Raw genomic sequence first — 21,736 nt, forward strand, 5'->3', positions numbered from 1 at the left:
GACAGCATGAGCATACTGACCCACAGAGTTATACAATACCTCTGACAGTACGGGCATACTGACCCACAGAGTTATACAATACCTCTGACAGCATGAGCATAGTGACCCACAGAGTTTTACAATACCTCTGACAGTACGGGCATACTGACCCACAGAGTTTTACAATACCTCTGACAGTACAGGCATACTGACCCACAGAGTTTTACAATACCTCTGACAGTACGGGCATACTGACCCACAGAGTTATACAATACCTCTGACAGAATGAGCATACTGACCCACAGAGTTTTACAATACCTCTGATAGCATGAGCATACTGACCCACAGAATTATACAATACCTCTGACAGTACGGGCATACTGACCCACAGAGTTTTACAATACCTCCTACAGCATGAGCATACTGACCCACAGAGTTATACAATACCTCTGACAGTATGGGCATACTGACCCACAGAGTTTTACAATACCTCTGACAGCATGAGCATTCTGACCCACAGAGTTATACAATACCTCTGACAGTACGGGCATACTGACCCACAGAGTTTTACAATACCTCTGACAGCATGAGCATACTGACACACAGAGTTATACAATACCTCTGACAGCATGAGCATACTGACCCACAGAGTTTTACAATACCTCTGATAGCATGAGCATACTGACACACAGAGTTTTACAATACGTCTGACAGCATGAGCATACTGACACACAGAGTTATACAATACCTCTGACAGTACGGGCATACTGACCCACAGAGTTGTACAATGCCTCTGACAGCATGAGCATACTGACCCACAGAGTTGAGTTGTACAATGCCTCTGACAGTATGAGCATACTGACCCACAGAGTTGAGTTGTTCAATACCTCTGACAGTATGAGCATACTGACCCACAGAGTTGTACAATACCTCTGACAGTATGAGCATACTGACCCACAGAGTTATACAATACCTCTGACAGTATGAGCATACTGACCCACAGAGTTTTACCATACCTCTGACAGGATGAGCATACTGACCCACAGAGTTTTACCATACCTCTGACAGCATGAGCATACTGACCCACAGAGTTTTACAATACCTCTGACAGTACGGGCATACTGACTCACAGAGTTTTACAATACCTCTGACAGTATGAGCATACTGACCCACAGAGTTTTACCATTCCTCTGATAGCATGAGCATACTGACCCACAGAGTTTTACAATACCTCTGACAGTATGAGCATACTGACCCACAGAGTTTTACAATACCTCTGATAGCATGAGCATACTGACCCACAGAGTTTTACAATACCTCTGACAGAATGAGCATACTGACCCACAGAGTTTTACAATACCTCTGATAGCATGAGCATACTGACCCACAGAGTTATACAATACCTCTGACAGTACGGGCATACTGACCCACAGAGTTTTACAATACCTCCTACAGCATGAGCATACTGACCCACAGAGTTATACAATACCTCTGACAGTATGGGCATACTGACCCACAGAGTTCTACAATACCTCTGACAGCATGAGCATACTGACCCACAGAGTTATACAATACCTCTGACAGTACGGGCATACTGACCCACAGAGTTTTACAATACCTCTGACAGCATGAGCATACTGACACACAGAGTTATACAATACCTCTGACAGCATGAGCATACTGACCCACAGAGTTTTACAATACCTCTGATAGCATGAGCATACTGACTCACAGAGTTTTACAATACCTCTGACAGTATGAGCATACTGACCCACAGAGTTTTACCATTCCTCTGATAGCATGAGCATACTGACCCACAGAGTTTTACAATACCTCTGACAGTATGAGCATACTGACCCACAGAGTTTTACAATACCTCTGATAGCATGAGCATACTGACCCACAGAGTTTTACAATACCTCTGACAGAATGAGCATACTGACCCACAGAGTTTTACAATACCTCTGATAGCATGAGCATACTGACCCACAGAGTTATACAATACCTCTGACAGTACGGGCATACTGACCCACAGAGTTTTACAATACCTCCTACAGCATGAGCATACTGACCCACAGAGTTATACAATACCTCTGACAGTATGGGCATACTGACCCACAGAGTTCTACAATACCTCTGACAGCATGAGCATACTGACCCACAGAGTTATACAATACCTCTGACAGTACGGGCATACTGACCCACAGAGTTTTACAATACCTCTGACAGCATGAGCATACTGACACACAGAGTTATACAATACCTCTGACAGCATGAGCATACTGACCCACAGAGTTTTACAATACCTCTGATAGCATGAGCATACTGACACACAGAGTTTTACAATACGTCTGACAGCATGAGCATACTGACCCACAGAGTTGTACAATACCTCTGACAGTACTGGCATACTGACCCACAGAGTTATACAATACCTCAGACAGTATGAGCATACTGACCCACAGAGTTTTACAATACCTCTGACAGCATGAGCATAGTGACCCACAGAGTTTTACAATACCTCTGACAGTACGGGCATACTGACCCACAGAGTTTTACAATACCTCTGACAGTACAGGCATACTGACCCACAGAGTTTTACAATACCTCTGACAGTACGGGCATACTGACCCACAGAGTTATACAATACCTCTGACAGAATGAGCATACTGACCCACAGAGTTTTACAATACCTCTGATAGCATGAGCATACTGACCCACAGAATTATACAATACCTCTGACAGTACGGGCATACTGACCCACAGAGTTTTACAATACCTCCTACAGCATGAGCATACTGACCCACAGAGTTATACAATACCTCTGACAGTATGGGCATACTGACCCACAGAGTTTTACAATACCTCTGACAGCATGAGCATTCTGACCCACAGAGTTATACAATACCTCTGACAGTACGGGCATACTGACCCACAGAGTTTTACAATACCTCTGACAGCATGAGCATACTGACACACAGAGTTATACAATACCTCTGACAGCATGAGCATACTGACCCACAGAGTTTTACAATACCTCTGATAGCATGAGCATACTGACACACAGAGTTTTACAATACGTCTGACAGCATGAGCATACTGACACACAGAGTTATACAATACCTCTGACAGTACGGGCATACTGACCCACAGAGTTGTACAATGCCTCTGACAGCATGAGCATACTGACCCACAGAGTTGAGTTGTACAATGCCTCTGACAGTATGAGCATACTGACCCACAGAGTTGAGTTGTTCAATACCTCTGACAGTATGAGCATACTGACCCACAGAGTTGTACAATACCTCTGACAGTATGAGCATACTGACCCACAGAGTTATACAATACCTCTGACAGAATGAGCATACTGACCCACAGAGTTTTACAATACCTCTGATAGCATGAGCATACTGACCCACAGAATTATACAATACCTCTGACAGTACGGGCATACTGACCCACAGAGTTTTACAATACCTCCTACAGCATGAGCATACTGACCCACAGAGTTATACAATACCTCTGACAGTATGGGCATACTGACCCACAGAGTTTTACAATACCTCTGACAGCATGAGCATTCTGACCCACAGAGTTATACAATACCTCTGACAGTACGGGCATACTGACCCACAGAGTTTTACAATACCTCTGACAGCATGAGCATACTGACACACAGAGTTATACAATACCTCTGACAGCATGAGCATACTGACCCACAGAGTTTTACAATACCTCTGATAGCATGAGCATACTGACACACAGAGTTTTACAATACGTCTGACAGCATGAGCATACTGACACACAGAGTTATACAATACCTCTGACAGTACGGGCATACTGACCCACAGAGTTGTACAATGCCTCTGACAGCATGAGCATACTGACCCACAGAGTTGAGTTGTACAATGCCTCTGACAGTATGAGCATACTGACCCACAGAGTTGAGTTGTTCAATACCTCTGACAGTATGAGCATACTGACCCACAGAGTTGTACAATACCTCTGACAGTATGAGCATACTGACCCACAGAGTTATACAATACCTCTGACAGTATGAGCATACTGACCCACAGAGTTTTACCATACCTCTGACAGGATGAGCATACTGACCCACAGAGTTTTACCATACCTCTGACAGCATGAGCATACTGACCCACAGAGTTTTACAATACCTCTGACAGTACGGGCATACTGACTCACAGAGTTTTACAATACCTCTGACAGTATGAGCATACTGACCCACAGAGTTTTACCATTCCTCTGATAGCATGAGCATACTGACCCACAGAGTTTTACAATACCTCTGACAGTATGAGCATACTGACCCACAGAGTTTTACAATACCTCTGATAGCATGAGCATACTGACCCACAGAGTTTTACAATACCTCTGACAGAATGAGCATACTGACCCACAGAGTTTTACAATACCTCTGATAGCATGAGCATACTGACCCACAGAGTTATACAATACCTCTGACAGTACGGGCATACTGACCCACAGAGTTTTACAATACCTCCTACAGCATGAGCATACTGACCCACAGAGTTATACAATACCTCTGACAGTATGGGCATACTGACCCACAGAGTTCTACAATACCTCTGACAGCATGAGCATACTGACCCACAGAGTTATACAATACCTCTGACAGTACTGGCATACTGACCCACAGAGTTATACAATACCTCAGACAGTATGAGCATACTGACCCACAGAGTTTTACAATACCTCTGACAGCATGAGCATACTTACCCACAGAGTTTTACAATACCGCTGACAGCATGAGCAGACTGACCCACAGAGTTTTACAATACCTCTGACAGTACGGGCATATTGACCCACAGAGTTTTACAATACCTCTGACAGCATGAGCATACTGACCCACAGAGTTATACAATACCTCTGACAGTACGGGCATACTGACCCACAGAGTTATACAATACCTCTGACAGCATGAGCATAGTGACCCACAGAGTTTTACAATACCTCTGACAGTACGGGCATACTGACCCACAGAGTTTTACAATACCTCTGACAGTACAGGCATACTGACCCACAGAGTTTTACAATACCTCTGACAGTACGGGCATACTGACCCACAGAGTTATACAATACCTCTGACAGAATGAGCATACTGACCCACAGAGTTTTACAATACCTCTGATAGCATGAGCATACTGACCCACAGAATTATACAATACCTCTGACAGTACGGGCATACTGACCCACAGAGTTTTACAATACCTCCTACAGCATGAGCATACTGACCCACAGAGTTATACAATACCTCTGACAGTATGGGCATACTGACCCACAGAGTTTTACAATACCTCTGACAGCATGAGCATTCTGACCCACAGAGTTATACAATACCTCTGACAGTACGGGCATACTGACCCACAGAGTTTTACAATACCTCTGACAGCATGAGCATACTGACACACAGAGTTATACAATACCTCTGACAGCATGAGCATACTGACCCACAGAGTTTTACAATACCTCTGATAGCATGAGCATACTGACACACAGAGTTTTACAATACGTCTGACAGCATGAGCATACTGACACACAGAGTTATACAATACCTCTGACAGTACGGGCATACTGACCCACAGAGTTGTACAATACCTCTGACAGTATGAGCATACTGACCCACAGAGTTATACAATACCTCTGACAGTATGAGCATACTGACCCACAGAGTTTTACCATACCTCTGACAGGATGAGCATACTGACCCACAGAGTTTTACCATACCTCTGACAGCATGAGCATACTGACCCACAGAGTTTTACAATACCTCTGACAGTACGGGCATACTGACTCACAGAGTTTTACAATACCTCTGACAGTATGAGCATACTGACCCACAGAGTTTTACCATTCCTCTGATAGCATGAGCATACTGACCCACAGAGTTTTACAATACCTCTGACAGTATGAGCATACTGACCCACAGAGTTTTACAATACCTCTGATAGCATGAGCATACTGACCCACAGAGTTTTACAATACCTCTGACAGAATGAGCATACTGACCCACAGAGTTTTACAATACCTCTGATAGCATGAGCATACTGACCCACAGAGTTATACAATACCTCTGACAGTACGGGCATACTGACCCACAGAGTTTTACAATACCTCCTACAGCATGAGCATACTGACCCACAGAGTTATACAATACCTCTGACAGTATGGGCATACTGACCCACAGAGTTCTACAATACCTCTGACAGCATGAGCATACTGACCCACAGAGTTATACAATACCTCTGACAGTACGGGCATACTGACCCACAGAGTTTTACAATACCTCTGACAGCATGAGCATACTGACACACAGAGTTATACAATACCTCTGACAGCATGAGCATACTGACCCACAGAGTTTTACAATACCTCTGATAGCATGAGCATACTGACTCACAGAGTTTTACAATACCTCTGACAGTATGAGCATACTGACCCACAGAGTTTTACCATTCCTCTGATAGCATGAGCATACTGACCCACAGAGTTTTACAATACCTCTGACAGTATGAGCATACTGACCCACAGAGTTTTACAATACCTCTGATAGCATGAGCATACTGACCCACAGAGTTTTACAATACCTCTGACAGAATGAGCATACTGACCCACAGAGTTTTACAATACCTCTGATAGCATGAGCATACTGACCCACAGAGTTATACAATACCTCTGACAGTACGGGCATACTGACCCACAGAGTTTTACAATACCTCCTACAGCATGAGCATACTGACCCACAGAGTTATACAATACCTCTGACAGTATGGGCATACTGACCCACAGAGTTCTACAATACCTCTGACAGCATGAGCATACTGACCCACAGAGTTATACAATACCTCTGACAGTACGGGCATACTGACCCACAGAGTTTTACAATACCTCTGACAGCATGAGCATACTGACACACAGAGTTATACAATACCTCTGACAGCATGAGCATACTGACCCACAGAGTTTTACAATACCTCTGATAGCATGAGCATACTGACACACAGAGTTTTACAATACGTCTGACAGCATGAGCATACTGACCCACAGAGTTGTACAATACCTCTGACAGTACTGGCATACTGACCCACAGAGTTATACAATACCTCAGACAGTATGAGCATACTGACCCACAGAGTTTTACAATACCTCTGACAGCATGAGCATAGTGACCCACAGAGTTTTACAATACCTCTGACAGTACGGGCATACTGACCCACAGAGTTTTACAATACCTCTGACAGTACAGGCATACTGACCCACAGAGTTTTACAATACCTCTGACAGTACGGGCATACTGACCCACAGAGTTATACAATACCTCTGACAGAATGAGCATACTGACCCACAGAGTTTTACAATACCTCTGATAGCATGAGCATACTGACCCACAGAATTATACAATACCTCTGACAGTACGGGCATACTGACCCACAGAGTTTTACAATACCTCCTACAGCATGAGCATACTGACCCACAGAGTTATACAATACCTCTGACAGTATGGGCATACTGACCCACAGAGTTTTACAATACCTCTGACAGCATGAGCATTCTGACCCACAGAGTTATACAATACCTCTGACAGTACGGGCATACTGACCCACAGAGTTTTACAATACCTCTGACAGCATGAGCATACTGACACACAGAGTTATACAATACCTCTGACAGCATGAGCATACTGACCCACAGAGTTTTACAATACCTCTGATAGCATGAGCATACTGACACACAGAGTTTTACAATACGTCTGACAGCATGAGCATACTGACACACAGAGTTATACAATACCTCTGACAGTACGGGCATACTGACCCACAGAGTTGTACAATGCCTCTGACAGCATGAGCATACTGACCCACAGAGTTGAGTTGTACAATGCCTCTGACAGTATGAGCATACTGACCCACAGAGTTGAGTTGTTCAATACCTCTGACAGTATGAGCATACTGACCCACAGAGTTGTACAATACCTCTGACAGTATGAGCATACTGACCCACAGAGTTATACAATACCTCTGACAGTATGAGCATACTGACCCACAGAGTTTTACCATACCTCTGACAGGATGAGCATACTGACCCACAGAGTTTTACCATACCTCTGACAGCATGAGCATACTGACCCACAGAGTTTTACAATACCTCTGACAGTACGGGCATACTGACTCACAGAGTTTTACAATACCTCTGACAGTATGAGCATACTGACCCACAGAGTTTTACCATTCCTCTGATAGCATGAGCATACTGACCCACAGAGTTTTACAATACCTCTGACAGTATGAGCATACTGACCCACAGAGTTTTACAATACCTCTGATAGCATGAGCATACTGACCCACAGAGTTTTACAATACCTCTGACAGAATGAGCATACTGACCCACAGAGTTTTACAATACCTCTGATAGCATGAGCATACTGACCCACAGAGTTATACAATACCTCTGACAGTACGGGCATACTGACCCACAGAGTTTTACAATACCTCCTACAGCATGAGCATACTGACCCACAGAGTTATACAATACCTCTGACAGTATGGGCATACTGACCCACAGAGTTCTACAATACCTCTGACAGCATGAGCATACTGACCCACAGAGTTATACAATACCTCTGACAGTACGGGCATACTGACCCACAGAGTTTTACAATACCTCTGACAGCATGAGCATACTGACACACAGAGTTATACAATACCTCTGACAGCATGAGCATACTGACCCACAGAGTTTTACAATACCTCTGATAGCATGAGCATACTGACACACAGAGTTTTACAATACGTCTGACAGCATGAGCATACTGACCCACAGAGTTGTACAATACCTCTGACAGTACTGGCATACTGACCCACATAGTTGTACAATGCCTCTGACAGCATGAGCATACTGACCCACAGAGTTGAGTTGTACAATGCCTCTGACAGTATGAGCATACTGACCCACAGAGTTGAGTTGTTCAATACCTCTGACAGTATGAGCATACTGACCCACAGAGTTGTACAATACCTCTGACAGTATGAGCATACTGACCCACAGAGTTCTACAATACCTCTGACAGTACGGGCATACTGACACACAGAGTTTTACAATACCTCTGACAGTACGGGCATACTGACCCACAGAGTTATACAATACCTCTGACAGTATGACTGCAAACATTCTATGAATCATAGTTGAATCATGATGGCTTCAGCAGAAAACATATTCATTGATTTCAGCATATTGCTGCAGTCACATGTCATGCTTTCACAAAGTAGTGGGTGTATCATAATCTGTGCACTACAGAGAGAGAGAGAGAGAGACAGGGAGAGAGACAGAGAGAGACAGGGAGAGAGAGACAGGGAGACAGGGAGAGAGAGAGAGACAGAGAGAGACAGAGAGAGACAGGGAGAGAGACAGAGACAGAGAGAGACAGGGAGAGAGAGACAGAGAGACAGGGAGAGAGAGAGACAGAGAGAGGCAGAGAGAGACAGGGAGCGAGAGACAGACAGAGAGAGAGAGAGAGAGAGACAGGGAGAGAGAGACAGAGACAGAGAGAGAGACAGGGAGAGACAGAGAGAGACAGAGAAAGAGACAGAGAGAGAAAGAGAGATAGAGATAGCAAGAGAGAGACAGAGATAGCAAGAGAGACAGAAAGAGATAGCAAGAGAGAGACAGAGAGACAGAGAGAGAGAAAGAGAGAGAGACAGAGATAGAGATAGACTAACATTGAAGCTTCATTAAAGCTGAAGTCATTAACTACTACCCTCACTGAGCTACAGTTCAGTAAAGACCACAACACAACACTACAATCCATGGCAAGCAAACTGGTGATAACTAAGAAACTACACCAAGTAAAACAGTCAGTATGCAACTCTTAATTCCAATGTGTCCCAGTGTCCTGGTAGCATGGTGCATTTTATCAAGGTGTTAGCTAATGGATTCATGATGTATCAGTTAGCCGGTCTACTTTCATTCAGCAGTAAGAGAAGCTCTAATGACTATGATCATGGATAACACTTTCAGTGATGCTCATCTTATCTACCTCAAAATGATCTTCAATCAAGTTAATTGTCTCCAGAGGGCCTATATACAATTTCCATTGACACAACTCTTCCAGAAATCCGTCCCTCACGCCCACTCAGTCACATAATAAGGGTTCATAATTGATCTACATGTAATTCTTCCATACATGGAGATGTACATGTACATACGTGTTTCCAAGGATACTCAACAAGATAATTGAGAAACAAACATTCACAGCTGATTTGCCTGGCAACACTCTTTTACATGTAAATCTACAGCCCAGACAAGAAACCATAAATTATAGAGATTAATTAGACATGTTTAAAAGAAACTAAAATGTCAGTTTTCAGAGACCCGACCACAAAACAAACTCAGCAAACCACTTACCAAACCAAATCAAACACTACCATGCTGCACTGCATCACTGCACATCACAGAGAGGAGAAGGACAGAGGTCAGAGCCTCTGTGACATTTGGATAAGGATAACCACAGTGAGGGGCCCACAGGGGCCAAGATTAGGTTGAAGTCGTCAGGTCTCCACTCCAAGTGTGTGTCCCAAATGGCACCCTATTCCCTGTATAGTGCAGTACTTTTGACCAGTACTCTATGGGCCCTGGTCAAAAGTAGTACACTACATACTGTAGGAAATAGGGTGCAATTTGGACTGCAGCCCAAGACAAACCTGGCTGTGTTCCTCCCTCAGAAAGAGAACCATTGAGGCCTTTCTGCTGGTCCTCCCATGTCACCTCTGAGGCAGGGCAGGGAGAGACAGACAGACAGACAGACAGAGGAGCTGTTGACAACACTCACAGTAGAGGGGCATGGAGCTCCTTTCATCAGCAAACAACAACAAACAATGTTCCTGTCAAAGATACTTTGTTGTCTTGTGTACATTTATGGCAATAAAGCGTTTTGAATTGAATGAACCTTTCCTATTTAAACATGTGGGATGGATTCCATCAAGATTCACCATGAGGTGTAATCAAACAGTTGGCAAATTTCTATAACTCTCTCTCTCAATTAATGGTGCTGCACTCAGGAAAACCCTAAGATACCTCACTGACAGTCACCTGGGAGAGAACACAGTTCATCCTGTGGTGAAGAGAGTTATGGTCAGCTATATGGTCAACACTCACAACCCATTATATGGATCATGGGTACAGGGGCATGGGAGGAATCAACGTATATATATTTTTTAATACATTTATTTTTATGGATGGGATACATTGAATGGGTATTAGGAGCCACACAATGTTGTTAAAAAATCTACAGGATAGGCAAAAGAAAAATACAGCTGTATTTTTAATCTGTTTCATTATCATCAATATGTAGACCGTGTTTGCCTGTGTGTCTTCATTGTGAAACGAGGTCGCGACAGGGAAAGGCAGCCAGGTTCAGCACTGCAATCATGGACAGCTCCTTACTAAAGATTATGAATTTTGCGCCATCTGCTGGCCAGTAGTGGTAATGGTCTTCTGAATTGATGGACTATCTTAATTTAACCGTTTCTCACAGCAGGAAAATAATTCTGCAGAAACAGGAAATGTAAATTAATGGACATTTTTGTAGGGGTTGACACATCTTTCGTTAGGTCAAATCAAGTCTGACATTTTCAAGTGGAAATTACAAACTTTAGAAGCCTTTTTAAACCTTGAAAAGACTACAATTTGTATTTCCTGCTGTGCAAAGAAATTCTCTGTGATAACAGAGTGATCAAATGAATACAGCAGATCTGTTTTTTGTTGGCCCATTATCAAGAATGATATTTACAAGCTGTTATCGACAGTTTCTCGACAATTGGCATTTAAATTGCAACATCTACTAACGGCCAACAACCAGTTGCACGAATGTTGTGTCTAAGGTGACTGGTTCAACTTAAACCCTTCAAACTGCAATCCCAGCATGCATCCCTTTTCCTCCACTAGATTTACTTCTATCTCAATAAGTGGCGCTTTGACTGAAGCACGAAATCTTACATGTCTAATTGAAATGATCTTTAATTCCAAACTGTAGATTTGACCATGGAGCTATACAGTATATGTAACTAATACTGTTCTATTGAATTGTGTGGTTGTGACATGGGGATAAAGGGCTGAACATTGATTCTCAAACCCTTCAATTAAAGGGCAGTGTAGATTAGTGGTGTGTGGTTGTGATGGGGCTGGGGCACGCACGACTGTATGAGCTCAGGGAGACAAAACTCTGTTATATTAGCATCAGTCTCAACCTCATTATCATCATCGTCATAATGATGAAGATCATCATCGTTATCATCACCACACACTCACCCAACCTCCACTCCTAAGGTTAGTTAAACACTGCAAATCAACCCAAATCTAATCAATCACATTCATCATCTCAGAAAATATGAAATGTGGATAAAAGAGAGACAGAAACACGGAAGAAAGTCGACTAAATTAACTATGGAAGCTCTAACTGGCATGCAGAGTTCCACAGCACTGACACACCCCTGAGGGCACTATTGAGGACACACCACCACAATGGTACACTCCTGAGTGCACTTGCCTTTCCTCCCATTCACAGGTGGGCCTGGCTGAGGCCTGTCCTCACAGTCTGAACGGTAGTGGGACACAGACGGAGCTTTATGAGATCATGGAACACGGATGCATGCACAGAGGCATGCGCACACACACACACACACACACACACACACACACGCATGACCACACACACACACACACGTGTTTGCAAGCCTGTACACTTGTAAGAACACAAGTACACAAGCCTGCACACAGACCAAACGCATACAGATATGAAAACCCATTAAGTATAGCGCATGTTTCATGACCAAGATATTCTACTACTATCACACAGAAGACTTAACTGAATGAATGAACAGACAGATGGGTGAGGAGGAACTAGGAAGAGAGACCTGTGGGAAACTCCAGCTCCTGCCAACACAACCCTGGACACTCTCATTCAAGCCAGTACATTCATAAAGAACAGTACTGACTCAAAAAATGATCATATTTGAAGGGTTTTGGCTGAGGGGCAGAATGGCTGTAGGGCTTATAAAGATGGTACAACATCATAGTCCAGTACAGGCTGTGTGGACCAGGCAGGATCAAATTCGAGTTTGCAGTGTTCTGGGACTATTCTATTGGTTCCTATGGTACCAGGCAAACTAATAAAGTGCAGCTTAAGTACATCATGTATTGGACCCAGATCTGGCGTGGAGTTCTCACCAGAGAGGCACATACATAAAGGTGACAGAGGTGAACCAGGAAGTCTTAAGGCTCAGTCTGCTCTGAGACACACCAGTAGATAGACACACCTCGCTCTCCCTCGTACTGCTCTAGAGGGCAAAGGTCACCAGTAGGCCGCTCAAGCTCCTCCCATGTTCCCCCTGAGCGGTCGGGGTCGTAGTAGAGACAGATAGATAACAACAGGAACAGGGGCTGATTAGATATCACTTGGTTTGTGGCTAAAGCCGTCAAAGCTAGTTCAGGTCTCAATGTTGACTTCCCTGTCCACATAAAGGAACAATAAAATCAAGGCAGGACGGTTGAACAGGGGTCACCACAGATACTATATCACAACATCTAGGTCCACCTTGTAAAATAAGTTTTCAGAGCTCAATGGGAATTCCTGGTTAAACAAAAAGGTTAAATAAATACAAATCTAACTGAAGCCAGTATGGTGCAACAACATGGATCCTTTGTCTAGGTTGGGAACACAAAGGTACAATCACACACACCTGACTGGATACACATTCCCTGTTCTGCTTTGATTTCTGTTACCTCAACATTTCAAACAACCCTCCTATTTGAATCCCAGTCAGCCCAGCCCAGCCCAGCCCAGCCCAGCCCAGCCCAGCCCAGTCAGCCCAGCCCAGCCCAGCCCAGCCCAGCCCAGCCCAGCCCAGTCAGCCCAGCCCAGCCCAGTCAGCCCAGCCCAGCCCGGCCCAGCCCAGCCAACCCCCAGTCCCCTGGCCTCTATGGATCAGTACCACGTGCAGCAGCAGCATTAGTGCCATGATTAGATAAGTCCTGGCTGTGTCACGCTGCAGGGCTCTGTGTGAGCGTCAGCCCAGGGTCGGATCGATACATTAGAATACCTCCCCCATTTTCCCACCCTCTGCCATTAGCCCATGAGGAGAAAGAGGAGGGACAGAGGATAGAGGGGGAGAGGGGTATGGGGAGAGGAGAGGAGAGAGATGGGGACAGAGGGAGAGAGAGAGGAGGGACAGAGGATAGAGGGGGAGAGGGGTAGGGGGAGAGGAGAGAGATGGGGACAGAGGGCGAGAGAGAGGAGGGACAGAGGATAGAGGGGGAGAGGGGAAGGGGGAGAGGAGAGAGATGGGGACAGAGGGAGAGAGGGGGGACAGAGGATAGAGGGGGAGAGGGGTAGGGGGAGAGGAGAGAGATGGGGACAGAGGGCGAGAGAGAGGAGGGACAGAGGATAGAGGGGGAGAGGGGAAGGGGGAGAGGAGAGAGATGGGGACAGAGGGAGAGAGAGGACGGACAAAGGAGAGATGGGGAGACGGGAAGGGGGATAGGAGTGAGAGGGCAGGAGAGAGACTGGCTGGCTGCAGACAAGGAGGAGAGAGGAGTGCTCATGGTTTCTGATAATGATGAAGGAGTTCTGGGAGTGCTTTGACAAGTTCTCAGCACCAGCTAGGCTTTCTCTCTTTCTCTCTGCTTTCTATCTCTCTCTCTCTCTCTCTCTCTCTCCTCTCTCTCTCTCTCTCCTCTCTCTCTGCTCTCCTCTCTCTCTCGCTCCCTTCTCCTTCTCTCCCGCTCCCTTCTCCCTCTCTCTCTTTCTTTCTCTGCTCTTCTCCCTCTCTCTCTTTCTTTCTCTGCTCTTCTCCCTCTCTCTCTCCTCTCTCTCTCTCGCTCTCTCTCTGCTCTCCTCTCTCTGCTCTCCTCTCTCTCTTGCTCCCTTCTCCTTCTCTCCCGTGGCCCGCTCCCTCCAATCACCACTCAGCTAATCTGTCAATTCACAGCGCAGCTCCAGAGATCTCAGGCTCATCCCTTCCCTTCCATCACCACACCCTTACATCATGTGACACACTCTGTTACAACCTGTCAGAACATTTTAGGGAGAGAAACGAGAACAATGCATTTGTGCTGAAGAATCAAACGGTTTAAGATGCCATTCTGTCTGTGACCCTGAAGAGCTTCAGTAAGAGAAGCAGGATCCCGCTGTCTGTAGTAGTTCTGATTCCTCATTAAGGAGATAGTCTCACAGTACAGGATGAACTAGATGAACGCTCTGCATGCAGCTCAGTTATACCTCTTTAAGTTAAGGGCACTACATTATAGCCTTCCCAGACTCAATAAAAAGTGAATCATGTATTACTTTGTTTCTGGATAAATAACTTTACTACTAACAACACTGGTTACGGAATCACGCATGTTTAAAACACAAATAGTCTACTGCACCGTGTCCACGCCACAACCCCCAGTGACACGTCTCACCTGAGCACTCTGAAGTCATAACACGAAACTGAGGACTGTTCAACATAGAACACAAAACTACAGCAGACCTCATGACAACTGAAAAACATGGAAGCTACGATGCTAGATGACAACACTGACCCAGTGTAGGAACCAGAAGAAGACTAGGAGGCTACGATGCTAGATGACAACACTGACCCGGTGTAGGAACCAGAAGAAGACTAGGAGGCTACGATGCTAGATGACAACACTGACCCGGTGTAGGAACCAGAAGAAGACTAGGAGGCTAAGCTAGGACACAGGACTGCTAGGTCACACAGTCAGGGAGTGAGAGACACACAGGCTGCAACATAGAGCAGGACAGGGGGTGCTGTGGACCACTGTAAATCAGGGCTGTTCAGTAGGGAGGAAACCTTTTGAAACGTAGTGAAACAGGGAGGTTCTCTCTGAACTTGTCCAATAAGAACACAGAATCAATATCCAATAAGAAAACAGAATCATTATCTAGATTCTCATTGTAAAACATTTTGTTTTGATGTGCTCTACTGAACAGGACCCTGGTCCCTGCTGTTGCAGACAGATTCAGCCTTTCACAGGGGGGGTTCTCTAACTCCCACCTCCTGTGAAAGACCAAACCTACACTCTATGTTACAGACCTTCACAAGGTTCTGTTCCTTCTTCTCCATCTTCTGAGGAAGGAATGGAAAAAAGGAACCGACTAGATATGTTAAAATAAAAAACAGCAAATGTTTATGAAGAGACAACATCACCAATATCACTGACTAAGGTTACAATGCATGTTGTAAACCTTCCACAGGACACCCTGGTTAACACTGACAACATATAGAGTACTGAGACCATAAGAACACACAACAAACTCACTAAAACAGAAGACACAGGAATTCTGAGCCAAGCTCTGACGTTCATGAGCAACTGACCAGAGAGAACCCACAGACAGCAGTATCTGTTAAACTTGTTATGAGTCTTTTCCTCACTCAGAGGTTAATGGATAAAAATAACCAATATCTCAAGGTGCCATACCCAGCTAAAGACTAGAAAATAACAAGAAACAATTGCTTCTGACAAAGAGAAGCTTCAATCAAAGTCAAACCTGTTCCGAAGTAAGTGACCATAGTGACCAATGGAGAAAAGCCTTAAGGTGTCACCAAACTAAAGCAACCAGAGAGGCCCAGAGCTGGGTATGGAAAATAAGCTGAGAACTTACTTCTGCCCTTGGTCCCTGTGGGTGGAAGCTGCGGTAGTTGCCGACCTCCTCTCCTGTCAGACATGGGGGTACTGGTAGGGCTGGTTTGGGCCGATCCGCTGCGGGGGTTCGCCCTACAGGGGGGGGGCACAAAATGGTACAGCCTGGGTGAGTCAAGGATCAGAGGTCAGGCACAGAGATGACCTGTGATTGGTTGGAAGGCCCCGGACAAGCAGACGGACTACATTTCCCAGTGTGCTTTGCTTTGTTATGTAAGAGGATAGGATGATTGTAGAAACAGCAACACATCAAACAAACAAACTACTACTGTCTACTGGGGTTGGTAATGAACCAAACATGGAGAAAAAAATTGTATCAAACACATATATATGTCAGTTCACATATATACTGGACATGTTGTGTACAATCATGTCCATGCTCAACCAGGGAAGCTGCCATGTTGTTGGATCGGTGAAAGCTGGACACATAACAGATAATTTACCTGGTCAATTACCTGATCAATGAACTGATCAATTACCTGATCAATGAACTGATCAATGAACTGATCAATGAACTGATCAATTACCTGATCAATTACCTGATCAATTACCTGATCAATTAACTGATCAATTACCTGGTCAATTACCTGATCAATTACCTGATCAAGTTAATAACTAACTACCTTCTACTTTCTGTAGTATATTTTTTCAGTCTATTGTATTGAACGTATTCTCAACAGATATTCTTTCTCCATAAGACTTGTATTATGTTTTTACACCATCTGCCAGTTGAGCATCTGTGTCGCCTAAACACTGTATTCTGAAAATATGTGTTGAAGGCAGGCTATACAGAAGCATCAAATAATGTAGCTTGAATTATTACTTAATTTGCTAAACATGAATGACTAAAAGTTATTGCCTGAAAATGGCTAATATTGATTACTGGTGTCTTATTCTAATTAAAAGCACATAACAGATGATCAAGCTCATTTGTAATTGGTAGGTTGCTGACTGATTTGAATAAATTCTACATATCTGGTGTAGGCCAAAGCAGGGTATCTGGGTTCCTTCTAATTCATGTCAGCACCTACCAGTTGATGAACTCTAAAACCCATCAAAACAATGACATTTGGCACATGACATGCTAGAGATAATGTAGCATCAGTTTTGCAACAAAGGTGATGAATCACATGTTTCACTCGACCCATCAAGCTGCAAGGAAAGAGTGAGGACAGCACCCATGGGCGTTCGTTCAATGTGGACCAATGTGGACCAATGTGGACCAATGCGACCATGCGATCTGACGGTCTACAAAAGATTAGAAAAAAACCAACTGGAATAAAAAATGTAATTACAGGATTAATGTTAGTAAAGAAAGAAAAGCACAATGGTGATCCATCACTACTATACTCAGTCTGAGTGGTGTATAAGTAGTGTGTTCCAAAAACAAAAATAGTTACTATCTAATCTACTACCAGTCTGGGATGGGGAAGGAAATGCAGCACCATTCGTTGCTTTAGGAGGGGGGGCGGAGTAAATGATAAAGTGGGGAGCTGGCTGGATGCTGATTGGATGCTGGGTGGGTGGTGGGGGGGTTGGTGGTTGGTTGCAGTGAGACAGGCAGAGAGAGGGGTGGGTGGTGGTTGTTGGTTATTCTTTGGATTGGTGGGGCAGTAGCTATGCAGTGGAGGCTGGTGGGAGGAGAAATCGGAGGATGGGCTCATTGTAACGGCTGCAATGGCAGAAATGGAAAAGTATGAAACACATCAAACCCATGTGTTGGATTCCAATTCATGAATTCCATTCCAGCCATTACAATGAGGCCATTGTCTGATTTATAGTGACACCAGCCTCCTGTAGATGTGTCTGTCTGGTCACCTCGTTAAGGCAGGTGAGGGAGGGGCGGAGCGTCCGGAGGGTAAAGACGGCATGGACCTCATGAGGGCGGAGTCGGGCCGCTCCGTGGTGGTGCGCTCTAGCGCGGGACGCTGGTCAGCTGACCTGGACCTGCTGTGATACACATGCCTGTCAACGGCTCCGTGGTTCCTGCAACACGTTATTGAGAGAAGGGAAGGAAGCTGCTGCTGATGATCAGGTGACATGATACAGCAGAGTGATGCATGCCCTAGGTCCCTGGACTGGGCCCCATAGGGCCATAGCAGGTGTGACAGGGAGGGACAGGCAGGGGACAATGTGTCCCTCATCTGTGGTAGGTGACCGAGTGAGTGAGTGGGAGGCCCTTTGGAATCTGTCTGTGAGTAAAAGACACTGGGTGAGATGTGAGAGAATCGTGGATTAGCATGTGTTGGTTGGTTTCCATTCAGCCCACTAGCTTACTCCTGCAAGGTACATGCCGAAAGCTGTCTCCGCCCTGCTATTGCAAAATGTAACTGAAATCTAGTTGGAAAAAGAAAATATATTTTTGCCACTGAGTAGTTTGGGGAAAAAATTGAATAAAATGCATTTCACATACACGTACACAAGAAAATCTACAGTATCATTATGTAGAATAAAAACATGAATTTGCTGTTGTTTTGTATCGTGTTGTTCCATAAGCGTCTTCATAGACAGTAAGTGTCATTACCTCTCAATAGCATGTGTATATCTGAAAATCAGGTCACATCAGTTAGTTATATCATTGTCATTGCAAATGCTCATGAAGAAAAATACCTTACTTAGACCAGATGTGGATTATCATCTGACATGAGCAGCATTTGCAAAGCCATAAACAAACACCAAACACTGAGGACACGGTGGCAGCACAGTAAAATAGCAAATGTTAGAGTGACAAGCTGTCCAGCATAGGCTATGCTTCCTGCTTCCTGTTCTACACCAGCCAATTGCAACACAGCGGTCACTCCAGTTGTAGACCAGTCAATTGCAACACGGACACTTCATCAGCCAGTGAACGACCTTACGTTGCCTGAGACTTTAACGATGGTGACCATCATCATAATCATTCGTGGTCTACGATCCTCAGGTCGTTATGTCCAGGGATTGATGGCTTTGAACAGTAAAGGAGATGTCGGAATCTAACGACTTGTTACTTACTAGAGGTGTGTTGTGATGGATACTGTAGTTCACCATAGCTCTCTCTCTCTCTACCGTTCAGGATATTCCCTTGGGATTTCAACACGGTCAAAATAATAACTCAAACTGGTGTGGTTAGTATATATTCTGATAATACGTTGCACACCTTTGTTGCACAGTAGAAACATTAAAAGTCTAGTTAGATCGACTACAGCACCGGTGCTACTGTAACATCTACACTGTTATTACCTTGTCTCCCACTGCATTCCTCCTGCTAAAACTATACATCTACTGTAACATCTACACTGTTATTACCTTGTCTCCCACTGCATTCCTCCTGCTAAAACTATACACCTACTGTAACATCTACACTGTTATTACCTGGTCTCCCACTGCATTCCTCCTGCTAAAACTATACATCTACTGTAACATCTACACTGTTATTACCTTGTCTCCCACTGCATTCCTCCTGCTAAAACTATACATCTACTGTAACATCTACACTGTTATTACCTTGTCTCCCACTGCATTCCTCCTGCTAAAACTATACATCTACTGTAACATCTACACTGTTATTACCTTGTCTCCCACTGCATTCCTCCTGCTAAAACTATACATCTACTGTAACATCTACACTGTTATTACCTTGTCTCCCACTGCATTCCTCCTGCTAAAACTATACATCTACTGTAACATCTACACTGTTATTACCTTGTCTCCCACTGCATTCCTCCTGCTAAAACTATACATCTACTGTAACATCTACACTGTTATTACCTTGTCTCCCACTGCATTCCTCCTGCTAAAACTATACATCTACTGTAACATCTACACTGTTATTACCTTGTCTCCCACTGCATTCCTCCTGCTAAAACTATACATCTACTGTAACATCTACACTGTTATTACCTTGTCTCCCACTGCATTCCTCCTGCTAAAACTATACATCTACTGTAACATCTACACTGTTATTACCTTGTCTCCCACTGCATTCCTCCTGCTAAAACTATACATCTACTGTAACATCTACACTGTTATTACCTGGTCTCCCACTGCATTCCTCCTGCTAAAACTATACATCTACTGTAACATCTACACTGTTATTACCTGGTCTCCCACTGCATTCCTCCTGCTAAAACTATACATCTACTGTAACATCTACACTGTTATTACCTTGTCTCCCACTGCATTCCTCCTGCTAAAACTATACATCTACTGTAACATCTACACTGTTATTACCTTGTCTCCCACTGCATTCCTCCTGCTAAAACTATACATCTACTGTAACATCTACACTGTTATTACCTTGTCTCCCACTGCATTCCTCCTGCTAAAACTATACACCTACTGTAACATCTACACTGTTATTACCTTGTCTCCTACTGCATTCCTCCTGCTAAAGCTATACATCTACTGTAACATCTACACTGTTATTACCTTGTCTCCCACTGCATTCCTCCTGCTAAAACTATACATCTACTGTAACATCTACACTGTTATTACCTTGTCTCCCACTGCATTCCTCCTGCTAAAACTATACATCTACTGTAACATCTACACTGTTATTACCTGGTCTCCCACTGCATTCCTCCTGCTAAAACTATACATCTACTGTAACATCTACACTGTTATTACCTTGTCTCCCACTGCATTCCTCCTGCTAAAACTATACATCTACTGTAACATCTACACTGTTATTACCTTGTCTCCCACTGCATTCCTCCTGCTAAAACTATACATCTACTGTAACATCTACACTGTTATTACCTTGTCTCCCACTGCATTCCTCCTGCTAAAACTATACATCTACTGTAACATCTACACTGTTATTACCTTGTCTCCCACTGCATTCCTCCTGCTAAAACTATACACCTACTGTAACATCTACACTGTTATTACCTGGTCTCCCACTGCATACCTCCTGCTAAAACTATACACCTACTGTAACATCTACACTGTTATTACCTTGTCTCCCACTGCATTCCTCCTGCTAAAACTATACATCTACTGTAACATCTACACTGTTATTACCTTGTCTCCCACTGCATTC

At 44.2% G+C, this 21,736-nt stretch overlaps 1 protein-coding gene across 47 annotated transcripts in view; it reads right to left on the reverse strand.

The window, feature by feature from the left end:
• rims2a (regulating synaptic membrane exocytosis 2a) overlaps nt 1–21,736 on the reverse strand; it is a 247,315-nt gene that overhangs the window by 66,661 nt on the left and 158,918 nt on the right. For 39 of the 47 annotated variants that reach the window (XM_090227805.1, XM_090227695.1, XM_090227752.1 and 36 more), the window contains one exon: nt 16,679–16,791. In XM_090227805.1, coding sequence (XP_090083931.1) covers nt 16,679–16,791 — 113 coding nt within the window. Of the gene's footprint in view, nt 1–16,678; nt 16,792–18,534; nt 18,703–21,736 lie in introns of all 47 variants that reach the window. The other 8 variants (XM_090227649.1, XM_090227693.1, XM_090227702.1 and 5 more) reach the window with 1 other exon arrangement.

The sequence above is a fragment of the Oncorhynchus mykiss genome, chromosome 3, assembly GCF_057628025.1.
Source record: "Oncorhynchus mykiss isolate SJ-2025 chromosome 3, ASM5762802v1, whole genome shotgun sequence".
Lineage (NCBI taxonomy): Eukaryota > Metazoa > Chordata > Actinopteri > Salmoniformes > Salmonidae > Oncorhynchus > Oncorhynchus mykiss.